We start from the raw sequence: 22,056 nt of genomic DNA, 5'->3' as shown, positions 1-22,056 counted from the left end.
CCAAAGCCTTCAGGGACACATCCCTGGAATCTATTTGGATTTTTAAGGCCATGCCCTTCCCAAAGCCCACCCACCCCCTTTCTGCCCCGCCCTCATTTCTCCTAGAGACTAGTGGGAGGAATCCTTCTGCGCTGAGGTTGGGCCCTTTCCCTGCCGCTGTTTTACAGTCAGGCTCAAAGAGAGTGGCAAACTCCCTGACAGTCACAGAGGAAGTTCATAAGAAGGAAAAACTCCAGTGGAGCCCAGCCCTACCAGGATTTGCAGACCTGGAAAAAGTCCCAGTTTTCCAGTGCCCTGCGGCCCTGGGGTCCCCTTGGCTCCTGCGCTCCTGACCTGGGGGCAGAGGTCGCGGTAGCACAGAGGAATGCCCTCCCGCCCCCCACCCCCGCCCGCTGCTGGGAGCGGGTCCCCTCAGCTCTGCACCCACTAATTGGTCTCGTTGCGCTGCGGGCGGGAGCGCTCCAGCGGCGCCGATCCGAGCCGTGTCATCCGCTTAGCGCCCTGCGCACCATTCAGCGCTCCCGCCCCACGCCCGCCTCCCGCCGCCGCCCCCCACCGCCCCCGCCCGGCTCTGCACTTGTCGCGGGCCCAGGGCATGCTCCGTGCTCCGGTGCCCGGCCTCGGCTGCGGGGAGCAACAAGACCCGCCCGCGGAGACATGGGGCGCGGCCTGCGGGCCGTCCTGGCCCTGGGGCTGCTGCTCCTCCGCCTGGGTGAGTGGCCGCAGGCCCCGCGGGCCCCGGTAGGGACGAGGGATGGGTGCCGGCGCCCCCGGGGCGGACCCAGGGACAGTTCTGGACCGTTCATTTCCAGAGTGGGGCTCGGGATGGGGGACGGGGACAGGGACTGGGGAGGGGGGGTTCTCGCTGCTCTCCGCTTCTTCAGAAGCACGGTCGGAGGTTTGGCAGCTGCCCCGAGGGCTGTGGGAGGGTGTTGCCCCTCCCCGTGTGACCTTGGCCAGGGCACTGCCCCTCTCTGGGCGAGGTTTCCTAGTCTGCCCATTGATGGGGCTGAGACTGGCCGCTGCCTGAGTTCCAAACGGCCAGATGGTGCGTGTCCCTGACAACCCGAGCCCAGCCGGAGCCCACGGGAGGTGGTGGCCGAGGGCCCCAGTGGGCGCGCTGGGCTCCGGGAGGGGAGCACCCGCCTGCCCGCGGGTGGGCCAGACGCGCGACCACCCGGTGCGGAGCAGTCCCTGCGCGTGTCCGGGTGTCCTCTGTTCCGTGTTCTCTTCCTAGCCCAGGCCAACTTCGCCCCCTACTTTTTCGCCAACGGGGTGGGCAGCACCAACGGAAACATGGCCCTCTTCAGCCTCCCGGAGGACACTCCTGTGGGTGAGTACCCCCTGGCATCCACCCCACATAGGTCTCCCGGAGGGGCGGCCCACGTTCCCCTGGACATAGAGACCGAACCCGTGACTCCCAGGACACCCTGTTTGCGCTCTGAATTCCCCGGGGCAGTTGCAGGAAAGGAGGGCACGGCGGCCGTGGAGACCTAAGCTGTGCCAGTCCTGGAGACCCAGCCGCTGAGCCCAGAGACAGGGCCGGCCCCAGGGGCAGGCGGCAGTCCTCAGCACTGGGGCCTTTACCCACTGCTTGACCTTGAGCAAAGTACTAACGTCCCAGAGCCCCAGGGCTCTAGGCTTTAAAATGGCCCTAGAACAATGAACTCAGTGGGATCTGCAGGGAGAGTTGGAGCAGGAGAAGGAGGGAGATTCACACTTCCTCTCCATCACCTGGTCTGGGAACCCTGGGCAAAAGGACCACTGCAGTGTAAAAGAAGCACCTGCTCAGAATTCCCTGAATAATCCAAGCATGGGGAACAGTGCTGCACGTGGGTCACCCCTCCACCTTAAGGCTCCTCCCTTTTCCCTCATCCCCCATCCCCAGTCTTGGTTCCTGGGACAGGAGTCATTTCCAGGCAGAGACCCTAGAGTTAGACCCAGCAGCCCTGAAGCCCTCTGTAACCTGTATTCTAGATTACAATCTGTAAAGTGGCAGATACTAACAGCTGATAGTCGTGAAGAATAAAGAAAAAGAGTAGGAAGCAGCCAGCTGGGACGGGTCCAGCTGTGAGTGCTCAACTGTCTCTTTCCAGGCTCTCATGTGTACACCCTGAATGGAACAGACCCTGAGGGAGACCCCATCTCCTACCACATCAGCTTTGACCCCAGCACTAGAAGCGTCTTTTCGGTTGACCCCAATTTTGGAAACATAACCCTGATTGAAGAGCTGGACAGAGAGGTATGGGGACCTGCGAGGAACATTGCCTGCCAGGCATGAAGACAGACCTCTGTGGGTGGGAAGGTGCCCTAGAGAGGATCCTTGGAGAGGTCCCATAAATCACAGAAAACTCAGCCAGCAGATCAGGGCTGGAAAGACTGCTTTAGAAAGCGGGTCTGAGTTTGGTAAATCTCCTCCCCTCTGTGCCCTCTGAACCTGCGGGTGACAGGGCATGGGCTATGTTTCCCTTGTGAGATCCCACACCAGGCTGGTGGACCAGGTACCTGGACCTCAGCTGTGGGGTGCTGCCAGCTCTGATCCAATGGCAGACTCCACCAGTGCAGAGAAAGGAAAGGGTGGGTCCCAGAAACAGCTGTGGGGACACAGCAGAGGAGGTGCAACTGTTCTCCCCTCCCTGTCACCCTACGGGACCTGGGGAACCTCGACACTCACCATGTCAAGGGGAGGGCTTGAGACACCACAGACCTGGACCTCTGAGGAACTGTAGAGTATGGAGAGTCGAGGGAGAGAGAAGGGGCAAAAAGAGGAAAATTTTTAAATGGATTAAAAACCTCTTTCTGGGTCCTCCAGCACACTAGTTAGCATCTCTCCTCATTCTAACAGGGGTGCACTTTCGGTTGGCACCTCAACCCTCTGGGTTTCTGAGAACCTCTGATGGGCCAAGCCCCAAAATAAGGTCTCAAGCATGGCCAGAGGCAGCTTTCAGCCACTCCGCCCTGCTCCAGGGCTCCCTTGAAATGCCCAGGCCTCCTCTGATGCACCCAGCCTCCAGGGGTCCCTATGGTGCCTCAGACTCCTGGACACTTTGTCCTTGTGCTTCACAGAGGGAGGATGAGATTGAAGCCGTTATCAGCATTTCCGACGGCCTGAATCTGGTGAGTACACACTCCAGCCAGCCCCTGGCAACACGCAGGGCAGGGCTCCCAGCAAACCCAAGCTGAGGTCCAGCAAGATCTGCCCCAATATGCTCATAGGAGAGAGGGGAAGGAAGGGAGAGAGAGGGAAGAAAGCAAGACCTGTCAGCTGCACTTCTGACGGAGCACACCCACATTCCTCAAGCAGTATCTCCTCAAACCTGCTTGCCCATCCATCTCCTCCCACCTGGCTCTTGGCTCTGCCCCATCACCCAAGCTGAACACCTGGGCACCCGACCCCTCCTCCCTCTCCTCCTTCCCCACAGCTGCTGCTTTCGCCCAGCCCTCCTCACTGCTTCCCGGATAATCCTGGGGGCTCCCCTCCCTCCAAGGCTCCCCGACCTCAGTCCACATCTGGAGCCATCACTGTGCAGCACAGACCTGGCCACAGATCCCAGCTCAGAAAGCACTAGCGGCTGGCCCCCACTGCCCTCAGGGTGGAATCCAAGCTTCAGACTGCCATTCAGAGCACCATCAGCCTCACCCGCCTTCTCTCCCACATTCACCCTACCAGCCGTGTAGCCCTAAATCTGCTTATGCGCTCTGAACCCACGTATGTGCTTCACTCTGCCTTTGCCCGTGTTGCTGCTTCTTCCTGACACACCTTCCTCCTCTTTCCCTCTCACCTGACAAAGTGCTGCAGACCTTACTTCTCACACCTCTGTGAGGCCTCCCTGCTCTCATCCACCGCAGGCTGGGTCAGATGCCTCTTCTCTGGGCCTCTGGATGTAGCCACCTAAACTGGTGCCTTTGCCTAGACTGGGGCGCACCGTGCCCCCAGAGTCATGTGGTGCAGGCCCCAGCCCTCAGCACCCAGCCTGCTGTGGTTGTCGCCCTGAATGACATCATGACTGTTCTTTTATATGTTGCTCTTTGCCCACCACTCCACCCTGCAAAATTCACACCATCAGACTGTGTCTTCTGTCTCCAGCATGGAACACAGTGCTTGGCACCAAGTAGTTCCTTAACAGTATGTGCTGCATGAATGAATAAAAGAGGGAAGGAAGGAGGGAGGAAGGGGAAGGGAGGGGGAAAGAGGGGGCAGAGACATACACCTAGGGTGTTAGAGGCCATTGTCCCTTTATCACCCAGAAGGTCTCAATGCTCCAACACCTGTCCCCTTTGCCCCTTCTCAGGTGGCGGAAAAAGTCACTATCCTGGTGACTGATGCCAATGACGAGGCACCCAGGTTCATCCAGGAGCCCTACGTTGTCCAGGTTCCCGAGGTGAGCAAGGGGCCACCAGGCAGGGTCGATGCACTCCTGCCCCAGGCCTCTGGGCGGCCCTGTGACCTGGCCAAGGGGACCAGGCATTGGAGTGAAGAGCCCTCTCCGTCACTCACTACCCTCTGGAGACCCCTCCCCTCTGTGTCCTCCTGCCACCTCTGTTGCCACCCCCTCACATTTTTATTCCAAAGGAATGTTCATTGACCATTTTCCATTAGAATTATAATGCACTTTTTTTTTTTTTGCACCCTCACCCCCTGCAGTGAAAATGCTTAGTCCTAACCACTGGACCATCAGGGAATTCCCTATAATGTACTCTTATTGTGAAAATGTGAACTATACAGAAAAGTAGGGAAAAAAAGAGTTTCAGAAACCACCCTTAATCCCTCCAGCTTGAGGCAACGATGTTAAATTTGGGGGTATTTCCTCCTCATCATTTTCATGATCGTAGGTTCTTGCTTCCTCTTTGTTTTACATAGTTGTGACTATACTAAACATATGTTTTCTGTATTCTATTTTTCACTGAATTTATAACATAAGAATTTTCCTCAGTAATTGTAAAGTTGCGGTAACTAAGATTTTAATAGCTTTCCTTGAGTGCATATTCCAGCATGTACTGAACTGTTCCTTTATGTTTGGATATTAAAGATACTTTAAATTTTTGCCGTCATAAGAAACATCAAACAACAAACTCTGAGCATAAGAGTTCCTTTCTCTAATTGGAATGATTTGAAATTGCTGGGTCAAAGCATGGATGCCTGTGAGGTGTTGCCGAATTGATTTTCCAGAATGGCACCTGTTTGCCTTTCCCCTAGGATATGAGAAAGGGTTTCTCTCCTGGTTCCTGGCCGACACTGGCGATTCTGGGAGCTTTAAATGTCTGCTAATTCAGTAGGAGAAAGATATTTGCGCTGGCTCTAAACTGCACGTGTGTGATCCCTGGTGATACTGAATATGTCTGTGTTTGTTAACTGTTTACAGTCATTTCATATTTAAAGCCTTTGTCTATTTGGAGCTGTTCTCGGGGGAGGATATCTGTTTGTTCCTCCTTTCCTCTGCCCTTTCCTGACCCCGCTCTGACTCCAGTGTGTCTCCTCCTTCAAGGCCCCTCCTCCTACTGGATGCTCCCTGGGTCAGTCACCACCTTTCACCTCTTTTTCACCCCTCACTCCCCTGACTCCACCTTCCCGTGCCCCCAGACCCCAGTTCCCTGAGCATCTGTCACTGCCCCTGGGACTGACCTTCTGTGGCTGTGACCCCTCAGGACACACCTGCCGGGAGCAGTATCGCCAAGGTCCATGCAGTGGACAGGGACACAGGTTCTGGAGGGAGTGTCACCTACTTCCTGAAGGTAAGGTGGGGCACACAGGAAATAACCAGAGGCCTGGGCTAGCAGGGACACCTGGACAGCCCCCATCTCCATCACTAAAGCCCTTAGGTCAGTGCCTCAACTATTCCCAAAGATTGTCACAGGTGGTGCATCCCACCCAAAGAGGTCTCAGTAAATGCAGGCGTGGGATGAATAGGTGGGGACCTAAGACTGGCCTGAGAGGAAGCCATCTTCCCCTGACTGGCCCATCCTGGCTCCCTCTGAGTTGACCTGCCTCCCTCTCCCCAGGTCTCAGGACCCTCAGCTATCCCCGCACCAACCCCTCCCCCAGAAGATGGCCTGGGCACTTTGCACCCACACAAAGTAGAAGAAACCTGCCTGGGCCTAGAATTGTCAATAGGAACAAAGGCAGAAGGGGCAACTCTCAGAATGAGCAGAGCTGTGACACCTCCACCCGACCCTTGTCCATCCACCCGACCCTTGTCCATCCATCCGACCCTTGTCCATCCACCCGAGCCTTGTCCATCCACCCGAGCCTTGTCCATCCACCCGACCCTTGTCCATCCACCCTACCCTTGTCCATCCATCCCACCCTTGTCCATCCACCCGAGCCTTGTCCATCCACCCGACCCTTGTCCATCCATCCCACCCTTGTCCATCCACCCGAGCCTTGTCCATCCATCCCACCCTTGTCCATCCACCCGAGCCTTGTCCATCCACCCGAGCCTTGTCCATCCACCCGACCCTTGTCCATCCATCCCACCCTTGTCCATCCACCCTACCCTTGTCCATCCACCCCACCCTTGTCCATCCATCCCACCCTTGTCCATCCACCCGAGCCTTGTCCATCCACCCGACCCTTGTCCATCCACCCGACCCTTGTCCATCCATCCCACCCTGTCGAAGGCGGAGACCCCTCCCGCACCTCCTGCCTCACCCTGGGCTCCTCCGGAACCCACTGCCCTCCTTCCCACGGCTGCTGTTTCCGCAGCATCTTCTCCACTCTCCATGGTTAATCACTTGCTCTCACCATTTTCAAGGCAGTATAGCTCAGTGGCTAGAGACACAGGTTCTGGAGAAAGCCCCTGGGCTCCACGGGTTCTGGAAAGATTCCACCACTTCCCACGCATGGGGCTTCAATCATTGTATGACTTTCCCAGCTCAGTTTCCTCATGCGTAAAATGGGCAAGTTGAAAGCGCATCCTCATGGGATAGTTGTGAGGATTAAATACGTGTCAAGCTCCAACAACAGCTCCTGACACACAGTGACCCCTCTTCAGATTGAGGACTGTCTCCTGTCCCCACTTGACCTCCCCAACCCCCTACCCAGATGCTGCTGACTGACCCACAGTCACTTAATGGAGGGGTTGGAAGATCCTGAAGGTTCTCTCTGTCACTATGGCTTTCAGCCCTCACCTCCTCTAGGTTAGAGCACTCTGCTGACATTTCTGCCTGCTGGAAACTCCAGGCCAGAGCTTAGCCCTGAGCTGGGCCCCGTTGTTTTCTAGCTGAGCCGAGAAAAGAGCTGAGGCCCTGCTGGAAGGGAACGTCTTTGTTGGACTGAGGGAGAGGGAGGGGAAGCCCAGAGCCCTAGGAAGCGGGGGCCCCTTTGCACCTCAGCCCTGAGACCAGAGTTCGTGTGATGAAGGAAGGACGGTGAAGACCCCCATTCAGGAAGCAGAGCAGGCGATCCTGGGGCCACCCGGCTCCCTCCCCAAGGCCCAGCCTGCCCCTTGCTCTTACAGACTCCACACTCCACCAAGTTTTCTGTGGACCGCCACAGTGGTGTCCTGCGCCTCCAGGCTGGGGCCACCCTGGACTACGAGAAGGCCCAGGCCCACTTCATTGCTGTGGTTGCCAAGGTAACAGAGAGGGAGGAGTGGCAGCATCTGGGCTCTCCTCAGCCTCCGTCAGGGGAAGCGGCCCTTGGATTGGAGCAGCTAGGTTCTACAGTTGGGGAGCAGCTCGGGGCAGAAGGTACGATGGGGGAGGGGATAGGGGGGTGCAGCTGCTCGGAATCTCTATTGCGTGGAGCCTGCCCAGACATGGACATATTCTCCAGGGAGGCTGGTGTTTGTGAGCCGGAGAGGGCATATTCCCTCCTGGGAGAGGGCGTATGCCCCCTCAGGACTGACAGGCCTGGCTCTCCTCTGTAGGCCCAGGTGGCCGTGCCTGGAGACTCCTGGCCCTCACATCCGCACAGCCTGGCCTCTGGGCACCTCTGTTTCTCTGCCCGGGCTTGCTCATCCTCCTCTTCCTCTCTGTGTGACCAGTTACCCTCTCTGAGCCTCAGTTTTCCCATCTGCCCCCCCCCCCGAGACTTAACTAAATTCCTCATACTTCTAAAGTGTGTGACATGGGATCTGCAGCTCAGCAGGTACTCAGCCAAAGCGGCTGCTCTTTCCCGAGGGCAGGAAACCCCAGCCGTCCCTCTCAGCCCCCCATTTTCTTTTCCAGAGAGGCCCCTGCTGGTCACATATTGGCCACAGGCCATCCCCCTCAGTCTGCACCAGGAGGCTCGTGCTGGCCCTGCCTGCCAGTCACTCCACGAGGGCTGGCTTGGTGGGCGCACAGCTCCGTTATAGACGCTCAGGCGCGGGTCCACATCATGCTCTTAGCAGGCCCTCAGGAGTGTTTGAGGCTTGGCTCCTGGCTGGGAGAGGGGATTTGGCTCTGAACCCCTCCTCCTCTGCTACTGATCAGATATGATTTCCCTGGAGAGAAACCTAACCCTCTTTCCAAAGGAATGCTTATGAGCGCCTACTGCATACCAGGCACTGATTGAAGACCTTCATGCATCATCTCATTTAATTTTCCTAACACCTGTATTGAGGGCAAAATTATCTCCAGGTGACACAGAAGCAAACAGGAATCAGGGAGGGCAGCCAGTAAGTGACAGGAGCCAGATGCCATGGGAGTCTGCTCAACTCCAGAGCCCAACCTCTCTTCCCTCTCCGACCCTTCCCCAGGATGGCGGAGGGAGGCTGCGAGGGGCCAATGTGGCGCTCTCGGCCACCACCACGGTCACGGTCAACGTGGAGGACGTGCAGGACATGGCCCCTGTCTTCGTGGGCACGCCCTACTACGGCTATGTGTACGAGGACACCCTTCCGGTGGGTGGCTGCGCCCCTCAGCCCAGTGTCACCTCCGGACACCTCCTGCCCTGTCCTTTGCCCTGCCTGAGGATCCCCCTGCTGGATGGCTGGGCTCGACCCGGGGTCACACTCCTCGGCTCACGTGGAGGCCGGCTCTGGACCCGCTCAGACTCAGGCCACGAACAGGTCGTTTTGCATGGGGAAGTAGGCCCAGGAAGAAGCAGCTGCTCATGTGTGGAGCACCTACCTGGTGCCCAGGCTCTTCCAGGCATTTCTTCACTCAGTCAAGCTTATGCCAGCCCAGCTGCACATGTCAGCCCTTCAAAAGGGCTGAGAAGAGAGGCTGGGAAGAGAGCTGATGATTTGGTTTAGGTGGCCCTTTCCTCCACCTCGTACAGGAGGTGAGGTGCCTTTCGCTTCCCTCCCTCCAAGCCTGTAGCCTGGGGCCCCTCAAACCGGTAGTTCTCCCACAGTCTGCTGCTGAATCACCACAACCCTTGTCGGACATCACACGCGGGCCCAGCTGGAAGGCTTGCCTCAGCTTCCTCCCCCTTCAGTGCCGTCTCCGTCCCTCATCCCCACCCCTACCCCAGCCCCGCCACCCCCGTGTTTTGTGTTTTGGCCTCTCAGGTTCCAGTCCTGGGCCTGGCATCCAGGGGCTGGCCTCCCCTCCACCCAGGAGACCGCACCATCCTCTACTTAGCCCAGCCCTCTCGCCACTGCACCCTTTTCCTTCTGCCGGACACGCGCCCATGGGCCTAATGCCTCCTGCCCTTCTCAGCTCAGCCCAGGCACTGCTTTCGCCGACATCTTTGGTTGATGTCTGCTCCTATGCCAGGCACGCCCCTCCACGAGCACGCCCCTCCTTGGGGTGAACCCATTGCCCCCCAGCTAGACCTCCCGTGGCCACGGCTCAAGAACTCTCCGTGGAATGGAATTGCATTATCGATTTTCAGTTCCCCGGATTCTGATTATTCCCAACTTCAAAAAACAATGAAAACACTTACTGAGCACCACTCATGTGCTGGGCCCAAGCTAAGACGTCACCTTTTCAGATGCTGGCAGCCGAGTGGTGCAGAAGGGCACAGAGTGGGGGAGAGAGAAAGGCCGGGCTGCTCCCACGGGGGCCGCAGGTCAGAGCAGGGCGAGGCCCAGACGGTCCTGCTGAGGAGCTAAGGGGGAAGGAGGTGCCGGGGCGGGGGGGAGAGGACAGTCAGGAAGCTGCCATGAGGATGGATAGGCCTCCAGGGAGACGGGCCTGAGTAGGGAGACCAGGAGGGGGTGGCAGGCCAGGATCGAGCAGTGCTTGTCAGGTCGGGCAACTTCCCAAAGCCTTCGAACGGCCCCGCAGCGCCACAGGATAAAATCCTAGTTCCTGGACTTTGCATTGGACACCCTCTGCCTGGGCCCTCTCCCACCTCTCCTTTCAGGCACCTCTGAAGGCCGAAGATGGATGAGGCAACAGGGGTGAGGCTGGAGGGTGGGCAGTAGAGGCAAGGCCTGAGAGTGGTGTACGGGGAAAGAGGCAGTGTAAGAGGTGTGAAGACGAGGCCCATGCAGGAGGCCTGTGTACCCAGGGGGGCAGCCCATGTGCCAAGCCACGTGGGGGGCAAGCAGCGGGGCTCAGGCGCTCCCTCCAGCCCTGGAAGGCCAGGGGGCCACGAGCTCCCGGTAGAGCGAGGATAGGGTCACGCAGAGACCTGGCTCTTGAGTGTGGGCGGCACCTCCCCTCACCTCCCCGCTGTGGGGCAGCATCTGGGGAAGGGAGAGCCCCAGCATCCCCCATCGGCCTCAGGCAGCTGCTCCTGTTCCCCCCAAGGGCTCAGAGGTCCTGACGGTCATCGCCATGGATGGAGATCGCGGCAAACCCAACCGTGTTCTCTACAGCCTCGTGAACGGTGAGTCTGGGGCTCACTGCTGGGCTGCAGCTACAACTCGCTGGGTAACCAGAGTGAGATCCCCAACCTCTCTGGGTCCCAGTTTCCTCATCTATAGGCCAGAAGCACAAGATGCATGGAGAAGAGTGGCTGGGTCCCTGCAGGAGGCAGCACGTCTCCTTGGGCATCTGCTCTGGTCCCTGCTTCTCATTATGTCCAGCAACAGGGAGAGACGCATTGGGCAGGGAGGGGCTGGGGCGGGGGAGGGTGGATACTGAGAGCGGCACAGGTGGTGCCAATTCATGTTCCCACACGCTCCTGGGCATACCTCGTTAATGGGAAGGGGTGGCAAGATTTCTTATACTCTTTAAATTGCCATGTGTTTTTCTCATTCTTTTAAATGTTTTGGCCTAGAGCATACAGTTGAATTCAGTGAATTAATGCAGTGATGATTTTGCATGTCCCTAGTACTAGCCCTGTACATGGGTGAGAAAACTGAGGCTCAAAGAAGCTAAATTATCCCAAGTTCCCATTGGGTTTGAACCTAAGTCTGCTGGCTCTTTCCACAACTGGGCAGCAACTGGGCAGGAGGAGCCAGCCCTGGGGAGGGCTCTTCAGCCCTCAGTAGCTGGTCCCCTCCAGGGGACCACCACACCTCGTACCTGGTCCCAGACATGCACACGTCTCTGTGCTCTCACTCAGACACCATCACCTGACCCTGTCCCTGGGACATGCCTGGTACACACTCCCCTTCCAGCAGCTCACACACGTGCAAAAGTGCCCACTGTCACACACAGGCGTCTCTCCCCAGGCATGCAGACCTCTGGCTGCCTTCCCTCCCCTCCACCACTGCAATCCTTCAAACACCTACCAAGGGCCCACACCACACCATCTCCTCTCCTGTCTTCTTGCATCTCCCTCTACTCCTCCTCCTCCAGTCTTTTTCTTTCTTCCCTCCATTATTTTCTCTCCTTCTCTCCACCGCCCATCTCCCTCCCTCTATACCTCTTTATTTCTCTTTTCTCTTTCCATCACACACACACACACACACACACACACACACACACACACACACAAGAAGCAAAATACCAGAGCACCTGGGAACCAGAAAGTAGTGAGTTTGAGTCCCAGTTCTGCACTCACTGTGTAACCTTAGATCAGTTACTTAGCCCCTCTGAGACTCAGTTTCCTCATTGGAAAGACACAGATGATAATAGGGGAGACTTGAATGAGATAACGTGTGAGGAACGTATGGCGCCCTGCGCCACCGTGTGGCCTTGTTCAGAACTGCAGGGCACATCTCTCCTCTGTGACAGGCACGGATGGAGCCTTTGAAATTAATGAGACGTCTGGAGCTATCTCCATCACCCAGAGCCCTGCCCGGCTCCGGAGAGAGGTGTATGAGCTGCATGTACAGGTACCCTCCCACGAGCGTGGCCTTCCCCACCCTTCGGCCCTGGAAGGTTCCAAAGGTGATGAGACCTAGGCTGCCCCCTTATCCCCCGGGCCCGCAGGATCTAGGGAGGAAGGATCTAGATGTTGCTTCAAGGAGCACCTACAAGAGGTAGTACCTGGCGAGGGGAGCTGCGATGAGGCAGGAGAAGGAAGGATGGAAGAAGCGATGCCATGAACATGGGTAGGACCCAGCAAGTGGAGACTGGTGTTGGGGAGCACTGGTTAGGGTGGGGCAGGCGGAGGCATTGCAAAGCCAGGAAAGCCTAATGAGCCGAGGCTGGAGGTGAGAACACATGACGCAGCAGGGGGACAATGAGGAGTCAAGTGGAACTGGAGCCAGGAGTCCACAGGCAGCACGTAAAGGAGAGACGGTTGGACCCCAGGTGGTGCCGGAGGAGCAAAGGCCTTGAATACGAGGCATGGATTTTCCCTGCAACAGGGCCAGCTTTGCGGCCATGCAACCTGTGAGATTACACAGGAACCGCAATTAGAAGGGTCCCATGCTGGGCTTAACGCTCTGCTCTTGCTGTCTTGAAATTCTTAACCATTTTTTAACAAGGGGCCCCCTATTTTCATTTTTCACTAGGCCTGCAAACTACGTAGCTAGTCCTGCCCAAGAGCAGGGAAGAGCCACGGAAAGGTTTAAGCAGAATTAGAGTCTTGTTAAAAGCTCACTCTGACTGCTCACTAGACCAGTGGGATTCCCAAAATCAGAGAGCTTGGGAAAAAAAGATTTCCAGGACACACTCCTGAGGATGGGTATTTAGTATGTCTGGGGGAAACCCAGGATTCTGCATGTTTTGAGCTCCCAGGCGATTCTGGCACCAGTCTCAGCCTGGCATTTGAGAGCACTGGTCCCAACTTGGGTTTGGAGGGAAGTGGATGAGAGGTAGGGAAGCAAAGCCATCAGCCCAGGTGACAGATGCCGAGGGGCCGTGGGGATGAGCGGAGGCGGAATGGTAAAAATGGACAAACGGCAAACTGTGAAGGAGACAGGCTCCACAGAACGGGGCCGTGAGGGGTGGGGGAAAGGAGAGGAAGGGATGAATCCAGGGTGGTACCATGCCATCAGGAACACAGGTGAGGAGGCAAGTTGAGTAGGATGGGCATGAGGCATTTTGGTGCCTCGGGGACATTCAAGTTGAAACATCAAAACTTGAGGGTACAGGTTTGTACTTCAGGGCAGACAGCATCCACATACAGGTAGCTGTGAAAGGAGGGGCGGGCATGAGGCCACCCAGAGGAGGGCTGGGGGGAGAGAGGAGCCACCGGCTAAGAACGCCACTGCGGGAGCACCCCAGGATAAGAGTGAGGAAGACGGAGGAGCCAGGGAAGGAGAGACCAGGGGTCAAGTCCAACCTGCAAAGTGGAGCCACTTTAGCCAAGGGGACAGCACACTCAGGAGGGGGAGGGGGAGCGGGCAGTGCCACCTGCAGAATGGAAGTCAGTGTGAAGCATCTGAGTTGGGGACGGGCTGAGCATTGAATGGGAGGAAAGGGGGCAGAGGGCATAAGCTTCTACCAAAGAAGAGTTAGGAAGCAGCTAGTGTGTGGTGGAGTAGGGGCCAGGGAGGGCAATTTTAGGATAGGTAAGACCAGACATGCTTATAGGAAAGCGGAAGGAAGCCCTTGCAGGGCCTCATATGGTATTTGCCACCCGTCCCTGAGGTGCTTGTGGACTCTTGGCCCCGGCTTTGCAGCCTGTATTAGTCATCCACTGCTGCATCGCCACACCTCCCCTCCCTGCAGCCTCCCCCTGGACAAGTGGACACAAGTGCAGAACATGGTAAAGCTAGGGTTTGAACCCACGTCTGGCTGCAAGGAGAGGGCAGTGCGGTGAGGTGGAGAGAGCACTGCCTAAGGAATCAGACACATCTACCTTCTTCCTATTCCAGCTGTGTGACCCCAGGTGACTGCCTCACTCCTCTTGCCTCATCTGTAAAACAGGACTAGTAATAGCACTATACTAGTTTCCTATGACTGTTGTAACATATCACCACAAACTCAGTGTCTTAAGACAACACACATTTATATCTTGCAGCTTTTGTGAGTCAGGAGTACAGGGTCAGCTTAGCTGGGTCCTCAGTTTCAAGGTCTCTCACGTAGCTGCCAACAAATTTTCAGCCAGGACTGGGTTCTCACCTGAAGGCCCAACTGGAGAAGGATTAGCTTCCAAGTTCACATGGTTATTGGCAGGATTTAGTACCTTGTGGGCTGTCAGACTAAGAACCTCTGTTCCTTGCCGGCTGTTGGCTAGACATCACCCTTAGTTCCTAGGAACACAGGCTTCTTCAGCACAGCTGTTTGCTTCATCCAAGCCAGCAAAAGAGTCTGCTAGAAGATAGAAGTCATGACCTAATCTAATCACTAAGTGAGATCTCATCACCTCTGCCATATTCTTTCAGTTTGAAGCAGGTCACTAGGCCAGGCCACACTGAAAAAGAGGAGATTACATAAAGGCATGAACACCAGGAGGCAGGGATCATTGGGGCCATCTTGGAATCAGCCTGCCACACAGCCATAGCCACCTGTCCCCACCCCAGGTGACTGAGGTCAGCTCTGCAGGGACCCCAGCTGCCCAGGCCATGGCCCCTGTCACCATCCGGATCGTGAACCTCAACAACCATCCACCGACATTCTATGGAGAGAGTGGACCCCAGAACAGATTTCAGCTGTCCATGTATGAGCACCCGCCCCAGGGGGAGATCCTGCGGGGCCTCAAGATCACTGTCAATGACTCAGACCAGGTATGCGGTCCTGCCCTCTACCCTGTCTTCCTGCAAACCACATGGGACCAAGTCCCAAAGCTGAGCCTGCATGAGCCTTTCCTGCTGATGTCACAGAGGCCTGGAGAGTCACAAAATGAATGAAGCAAGAGTGGGTAACCAAGAGAGAGAGGAGGGAGGGTAGATAATCAAAGACTAGCTGCTTGGCCTAAAGATATTCACAATCAATTAAAAAGAAAAAGCCAGTCAAATAAAAGCACCTCTGCGTCTGACCCTCCAGACATCGCAAATGTGGCCTTTTGCCTCCTGTGCCCGGCTCAGGGCTAGGCTTTCTGTGCTTGTTTCCTTGCTTAGTCTTCATAGTCTGCTCAACCTTTCTGATTCTTGATCACCTCCCCTATAGAAAGAAGTAATAATACTCACCTCCTGGGGTCAAGGGCACGTGAAGGTTCCTTGCATAGCGCGACTAATGAGTTTCTATTCTCATTCATCTTCCCTGTTTCCTTTCTCCAAACTGTTGCCCAGGGAGCCAATGCCAAATTCAACCTGCGGCTGGTGGGACCCGGGGGCATCTTCCGAGTGGTCCCCCAGACGGTCCTGAATGAAGCCCAAGTCACGATCATTGTAGAGAACTCAGCTGCCATTGACTTTGAAAAGTTCAAAGTGTTAACCTTCAAGGTAGGTGATGCTTTGCACTACCCTGAATGGGGGGGTCGCAGCAGCACCTAGATTCATTCCTAAGGGGTCCCTTGTCACACCCTGCCCCTCCTGGCCCTAGTCCTTTCCTCTCAGTTTCTCTGCCCCTCCTGCTGATTTGAGGAGCAGGTGGAAAGGGAGAAGAAGAATCACGATACAAGAACCTTCTCCTACTGCTCCCACAGCCTCACTGAGCTCCCGCTTCCAAATTGCGACTATCCCCAGGAATGCAAGGAGGGGGGTCCAAAGAAAAACTACCAATACAATGTGCCATGTGAATAGATTGAGAGAAGAAAACTATCTGATCCTCAGGATAGATGTTTTCTCATACACATTTGACATATGTCATCTATTCTGTTAAAAACTTTAGCAGAAGATGAAAAATATACTCCTTTGTACTTGTAATTATTTAAAATGATAAACATGTATAAATAATGCATATTATACATAAATATATAATTTATATTAATAAAAAGGAAAAATACTTTGTTGATATTATTTAAATTGTTTTAATTATTTATGATTACAAATGCATAGACACCGATAGCTAGCATCATGCTTAAAAGTGAAATTCTACACAACATTGTAAATCAACTATACTTCAATCAATCAGTCAATCGATAAAAGTGAAATTCTAAAAGCATTCTGTGAAGTCAGGAACAAAACGTGGATAACGGCTCTCACCACTATTCTTTAACACTATTCCTAGAATAACATTATTCCTGGATAAAGGAAACAAAAGGTACAAACATTAGAAAGGAAGAGATAAAAATTATCATTATTATTATCATCATTATTTTAGATGATGTGATTGTTTGCTTAGAAAAATCTAAAAGAAATGATCGAAAAACTGTTAGACACAGCAAAGTTGCTAACATGATTGATTATAAAGGTAATACACAAAATCTAATAGTTTTCCTATGTACAAAATCTAGCAATGAGAATAATGGAATAAGAGATCACTTTTACAATTACAACTAATAGATAAAATTTCTAGGAATTACCATAACAGGAAATATGCAGCATCTAAATGACAAAAAAATGCACAAATTTAACAAAAGGACGTAAAGAATGCAAGAAATATAAAGACACACCCTGTTTAAAAATGCAAATTCTCATCAGTTAATAAAGAATCACACCACCTCAATTAAGTCTTACCCAGAATTTCCTTAGGGGAGGAGGGAGGGGGCTTGACACAATTATACTGGTTTTTATCTGGAGAAATAAACCTGAATAGTCAGGATATTCAGGAAAAAAGAGTATGAGGCAGGAACTTGCTCTAACAGATATTAAAGTATATTATGAAGCAAAATAGTTTTTTAAATGGAAGTTTTAAAAAAAGGAATATGCAAATCAATGGAGCAAAAGAAATTGGTCCCAATGCAAATGGCAACCGTAAGGACACGGGCATTGCAGTCAGTGGGGAGGGAAATGATGTGTGCCTTAGGGGTGCCCCCTGCAGGTGGGGGCAGGCATAGCTGGCTGGCAACCGAGAAAACGGCAGAGAAGGCAGGGATGATACTGAGACGGGAAGTGGCAGGCTCTCTGCAGAGCAACTGCCACCCAGACAAGTCCTCCTTTTCCTTCCTTCCCCAGCTCCTGGCCATCGAAGTGAACACCCCAGAGAAGTTCAGCTCCACAGCGGACATCATGATCCAGCTCCTGGACACCAATGACAATGTCCCCAAGTTCACCTCCCACTACTACATTGCCAGGATCCCCGAGAATGCCCCAGGGGGCTCCAACGTGTTGGCTGTCACAGTGGGTTGGGGCTGACCCAGGGACTGGGGGTGAAGGGGGCCTTGTGAAGTCAGACAAACTGGGGCTCCAGTTTGAATCGCGAAGCCCACACTTACTGGCTGTGTTCTTAGTCAAGCTACCTGCCCTCTCTGAGCCTCAGTTTCTTCTATACAGTGGGAATAACAGCACCTCACAGGACTATAATGAGGACATATAATGAGAAATATAAGGCCTTCCAGATCTGGTTCCTCCAATACTTGAGATCTCCTGGGGCGAAATTAGGGCTCCAGAGCAGGGCTCCAGAGCATGCCTCCAGATCAGTTTCTCCCCAGCTGGGCAGACCCCCCAAATCCTTGTTTTGCCATTGAAAGCAAGAGCTGCCAACATGCCCTGACAAAGGGGCAGGGGCCACTGGGAGCTTTCTCTCTTCCAGGCCGTCGATCCAGACACAGGTCCCTGGGGTGAAGTCAAATACTCCATCTATGGATCCGGGGCAGACCTGTGAGTAGATCCAGAATCCCGGACAGGACCTCATGCAAGGGATTTGGGAGGCTGAGGGTGGAGGAGGATCTGTGCTAAAGGCGGGAAGAACAGGACCTGGGTCGGGGAGGCGAGCCTGGGGGCAAGGAATGGAGGGGAGCTGTAGAGAGCCTGAGGTAGAGATGTGGGGACCCACCAGGTGAGGTGAGTCTGCAAGAAGAAGGGACAGCATTACGGCCTGGAGCTGGGGCTCGTGGCCTTGGGGGCCAGGCAAGCAGTGCTGGGCTAGGAAGGGGCAGATCGTGGGAGGAGAGGGAAGGGCTATGACTCAGGTTAAGTTCTACATTGATAGACTGCTAAGTAGGTGGGTGGTCCTGCTTCCCTGCGTCAGACTGCGAGGATGCGGAGAGGAGCAGGCGGGATGCCTTGGGGAGGCTGCCTGATGCATTACCGCCCCTGCCTGTAGGCGGCTCCTTACTGCAGGCACGTGTGCACCTCTGTGAGTGTACACGCGTGTACGTGAGTGTGCTTGTGCACACCCTCGCCTGCGCTCTCTGTGCCCGACAGCTTCCTGATCCACCCATCCTCTGGGATCATCTACACCCAGCCCTGGGCCAACCTGGACGCCGAGGGCACTGCCAGGTACAACTTCTATGTGAAGGCGGAGGACATGGAGGGCAGGTACAGCCTAGCCGAGGTGTTCGTCACGCTGCTGGATGTCAATGACCACTACCCCCAGTTTGGAAAGAGCGTCCAGGAGAAGACAATGGTGCTGGGGACCCCAGTGAAAATTGAGGTGGGCTTCGAAGGTAGCTGAGCTCCCCTAAAAATCTTGTTCCTGCAACTGCAAGCGGCACTGTAGCATAAGAATTTCTTTTAAAATATATTGGATTCCTGACATAAGCAAGGGTTTTCTTGCTTTTTTTTTAAATGCACAATCTATTTGTTTATTTATTTATTTATTTATTTTTGGCTGTGTTGGGTCTTCGTTTCTGTGCGAGGGCTTTCTCTAGTTGCGGCAAGCGGGGGCCACTCTTCATCGCGGTGCGCGGGCCTCTCACTATCGCAGCCTCTCTTGTTGCGGAGCACAGGCTCCAGACGCACAGGCTCAGTAGTTGTGGCTCACGGGCCTAGTTGCTCCGCGGCATGTGGGATCTTCCCAGACCAGGGCCCGAACCCGTGTCCCCTGCATTGGCAGGCAGATTCTCAACCACTGCGCCACCAGGGAAGCCCTAAGCAAGGGTTTTTAAGGTACTTTATATACCCTCATCCCCACCTCAACCCAGAAGTAACCTCTGAGAAAGAAGATATTTTTGCCACTTTACACATAAAAAAAATTAAGGCTCAGGCAGGTTGCACGTTTGGCTTGCCTGAGTTCACACAGCTGGTCTGCCTGCTTTCACAGCACTGCTTTCCCCGCTGCACTGCCTTCCCGATACGGAAAAAGCATGAACCCTGGAACCCAACAGACTTGACTCTGGATCCCAGCTCCCCTCCTTCTACCTCTCCATCCTTAGACAAGTCACTCAGCCTCCAGGCTTTTGTTTTTTGACAATACGGACTGCCTAGACTTGTTCTGAGAATGAATTGCTACAACACACATAGAGAGCCAAGCACAGACCCACCCTGGCTCATTCAATTCCCCTCCCAGCTCCATTCACTCAAATAGGATTAGGACCACTTCCCTTCAGCCCAGCCAGCTCTATATGACGTGTTGGTTTAGCCAGGGTACGCAAGTATCGCCCTCGAAGCCCAGCTCTGTCTGTCCCTCTCTGTGCACAGGCCACAGACCAGGACGCAGAGGAGCCCAACAACCTGGTGGACTATTCCATCACCCACGCAGAGCCAGCCAATGTGTTCGACATCGATGCACACACGGGGGAGATCCGGCTCAAGAACTCCATCCACTCCCTGGATGCCCTGCACAACGTCACACCCAGCGGGGACCACACGTGGTCCCTAGAGGTGCAGGCCAAGGACCGCGGCTCCCCATCCTTCAGCACCACGGCCTTACTCAAGATTGACATCGTAGACACTGAGGTGGGTACGGAGCCCTGATCTGGGGGGTGGGGGGGAGGGTCAGAGGGCCAGCTCAGGCCTTGCTGCAACATGGCCAGAGGGAGAGAGACCACCTTCCTCCAAAGACGCCTGCCCAATGCTCTCGAAGACCACCTGTGCCATCAAACACACAGGCTTTGAAATCAGGTCGAAATCCTAGTCTCAACACTTTGTAATGGTGTGACTTTGGACTTTGCTAAGCCTCCACTCCCTTTCTGTAAAATGGGACTAATGATGCCTCCTTCACATGGGTGTTGAAAGGCAGAAGTAAAATCATTATGTGTAGTTCTCAGCTCAGGGTCTGGCAGGAAGTCATCACTTAAGAGGTTCCTAAGGCACTTGGGCAAACGTGACACACACTCCCCCCAATCAGAGGAAAGCAGTAGCAGCTAATGCAGGAGTTCTTCATCCAGAAGAGGTGCTTGCATCGTGCTCTCTCTGTGTGCTTGCATCGTGCTCTCTCTGTGTGCATTTTTCTGCAGAGGTGCATGCATCGAGCTCTCTCTGTGTGCATTTTTCTGCAGAGTGCATGCATTGTGTTTTCTCTGTGTGCATTTTTCTGCAATGAAGCCCATAGTGCTCATCAGATTCTCCAAGAGATGCCTGACCCCAGAAAGCTTAAAAACCATCAGGCCTAAGGGAGCTTACAGCCCCTGCTCTGTCCTCCGGGGACGAGGCAGGAGCAGCCGAATGCATCTTTCTTCCAGATGCTGTCCCGAAACCCCATGGCTGCCTTCCTGATGCAGACCAAAGACAACCCCATGAAGGCCGTGGGTGTGCTGGCCGGCATCATGGCCATTATTGTGGCCATAACCGTCCTCATCTCCACCGCCACCTTCTGGCGCAACAAGAAGTCCAACAAGGTCCTGCCGGTGCGGCGTGTGCTCCGCAAGCGGCCCAGCCCCGCACCCAGCACCAGCCGCATCGAGTGGCTCAAGTTCAGAAGGACCAAGGCCGTTGACAAGTTTGTGCTCAGAGAGGATCCTCCCAATGAGAACTGCAACAACAACAGCCTGGGGAGCGCACCGCCCCCCAAAGCCCCCGCTCCCCCTCCACCACCCAGCATGGCACCCAGCATGGGACCAGCCCACTGGATGGTGCCTACAGTCTCTGGCTCACTCGCCCCTCAGCAACCCCATCCATCACCCAAACCCAAGGCCTTGGCAAAACCCAAGGCTGTGGGAAGACCCGTCCAGTCAGCTCTGGTCTCTGAGCTCAGGCAAAAGTTTGAGAAGAAGAATGTGCATAACAAGGCTTACTTCTAGAACATGTCCTGTGGTCCCTGTCTCCCAACCCAATTGCCCAGCTGCTTGGGCCATACTGCCCAGCTCTGCTCCTTAGGGTCACCCCTGTTTTGTACAATGGTGTAACCCCCATATCCAGGGCTCTGGACAGTGCCTTGGGCAAGGAATTTATTTCTCTGGTTATGGATGCAACTGGCAAATACTTTCCCATCACCCAGGTCCTCGGCACAGCTTCAATGCTCCCTGTTCTGCAGAGGCTGGGAGTTGACGAGGAGCCAGATCTATGTCTTCTATTCACCAACCCCAGACCTCACAGTGTCTCTTGGGTCCCGCTGGGGCCCCAGCTTTCTCAGTCCAGGAGCAGGGCCCTGGCCACATGTGACAAGGTCGACTAGAACCTGGATCCTGAAGTCTTCAGCTAAATGCAGGAGCAGAAAAAGGAGGTTCAATGCTGACTAAGGTTGAGGGTCAGCAAACCTTGCAGGCTGTAGGAGACCAAATGCAGCAGGGGAGGGCAAAGGTGCACTGAACACTCGCGCTGACTGTGGGCCTGTGCCTAAAAGCCATTGCAAGGTGGAGGATGGTGTGGGCCCCTGGAGGACTGTGGGCCCCTGCTCTGCCCACATGGGCCTGCCCTGGTCCCAGAAATAGCTGGAGCCACGCTGGTAGCCCTAGAGATATCCGGAAGAGCATCAAGTCCCCTTAGGAGCTGTCCCACCAGAAGTCCTTGAAGAGACAGTGCAGGGCTGAGATCTGGGGAGACTTCCATTTTTATCCGGCTCTTCTGCTCACGTGCTATAACCTTGGGAAAGCTGCTTAAGCTTCCTGCTCATCCTCCTTCTCATCTGGAAAATGAAGAAAGTGAGTCTGCCTCCTTCATGCATCTGGGGCGAGGATCAAAACAAATAGTAGCGACAGGGGCTTTAGCCAAGTGCAAAGCAGCGCAAACGTAAAGTATTTTTCCGCAGCCCAGT

General features: G+C 54.7%; 1 protein-coding gene across 1 annotated transcript; it reads left to right on the top strand.

The window, feature by feature from the left end:
- The first annotated feature begins 547 nt into the window (after positions 1-547).
- On the top strand, positions 548-21,492 carry CDHR1 (cadherin related family member 1). Its single transcript, XM_036829195.1, has 17 exons — positions 548-712; positions 1,238-1,333; positions 2,097-2,242; positions 3,067-3,117; positions 4,293-4,382; positions 5,647-5,733; positions 7,458-7,574; positions 8,682-8,825; positions 10,627-10,705; positions 12,001-12,101; positions 14,682-14,885; positions 15,390-15,542; positions 17,157-17,321; positions 17,734-17,801; positions 18,348-18,576; positions 19,563-19,820; positions 20,546-21,492. The coding sequence occupies exons 1-17, from the start codon at positions 658-660 to the stop codon at positions 21,101-21,103; spliced, it is 2,601 nt and encodes an 866-aa protein (XP_036685090.1). The 5' UTR covers positions 548-657; the 3' UTR covers positions 21,104-21,492.
- The last annotated feature ends 564 nt before the right edge of the window (positions 21,493-22,056 follow it).

This window comes from Balaenoptera musculus, chromosome 16, assembly GCF_009873245.2.
Source record: "Balaenoptera musculus isolate JJ_BM4_2016_0621 chromosome 16, mBalMus1.pri.v3, whole genome shotgun sequence".
NCBI classification, from domain to species: domain Eukaryota; kingdom Metazoa; phylum Chordata; class Mammalia; order Artiodactyla; family Balaenopteridae; genus Balaenoptera; species Balaenoptera musculus.
Note: the sequence above shows the minus strand (reverse complement) of the source record. Positions and strands in the feature narration are given on the sequence as shown.

What these genes read in the sequence shown, in the direction of transcription:
- CDHR1 (XM_036829195.1), top strand. Translation starts at nt 658, where the DNA reads ATGGGGCGCGGCCTGCGGGCCGTCCTGGCCCTGGGGCTGCTGCTCCTC. An exon ending in TGTACGAGGACACCCTTCCG is followed by an intron (nt 8,826 to 10,626) that starts GTGGGTGGCTGC and finishes GTTCCCCCCAAG; the next exon opens with GGCTCAGAGGTCCTGACGGT. An exon ending in TCTCTACAGCCTCGTGAACG is followed by an intron (nt 10,706 to 12,000) that starts GTGAGTCTGGGG and finishes CCTCTGTGACAG; the next exon opens with GCACGGATGGAGCCTTTGAA.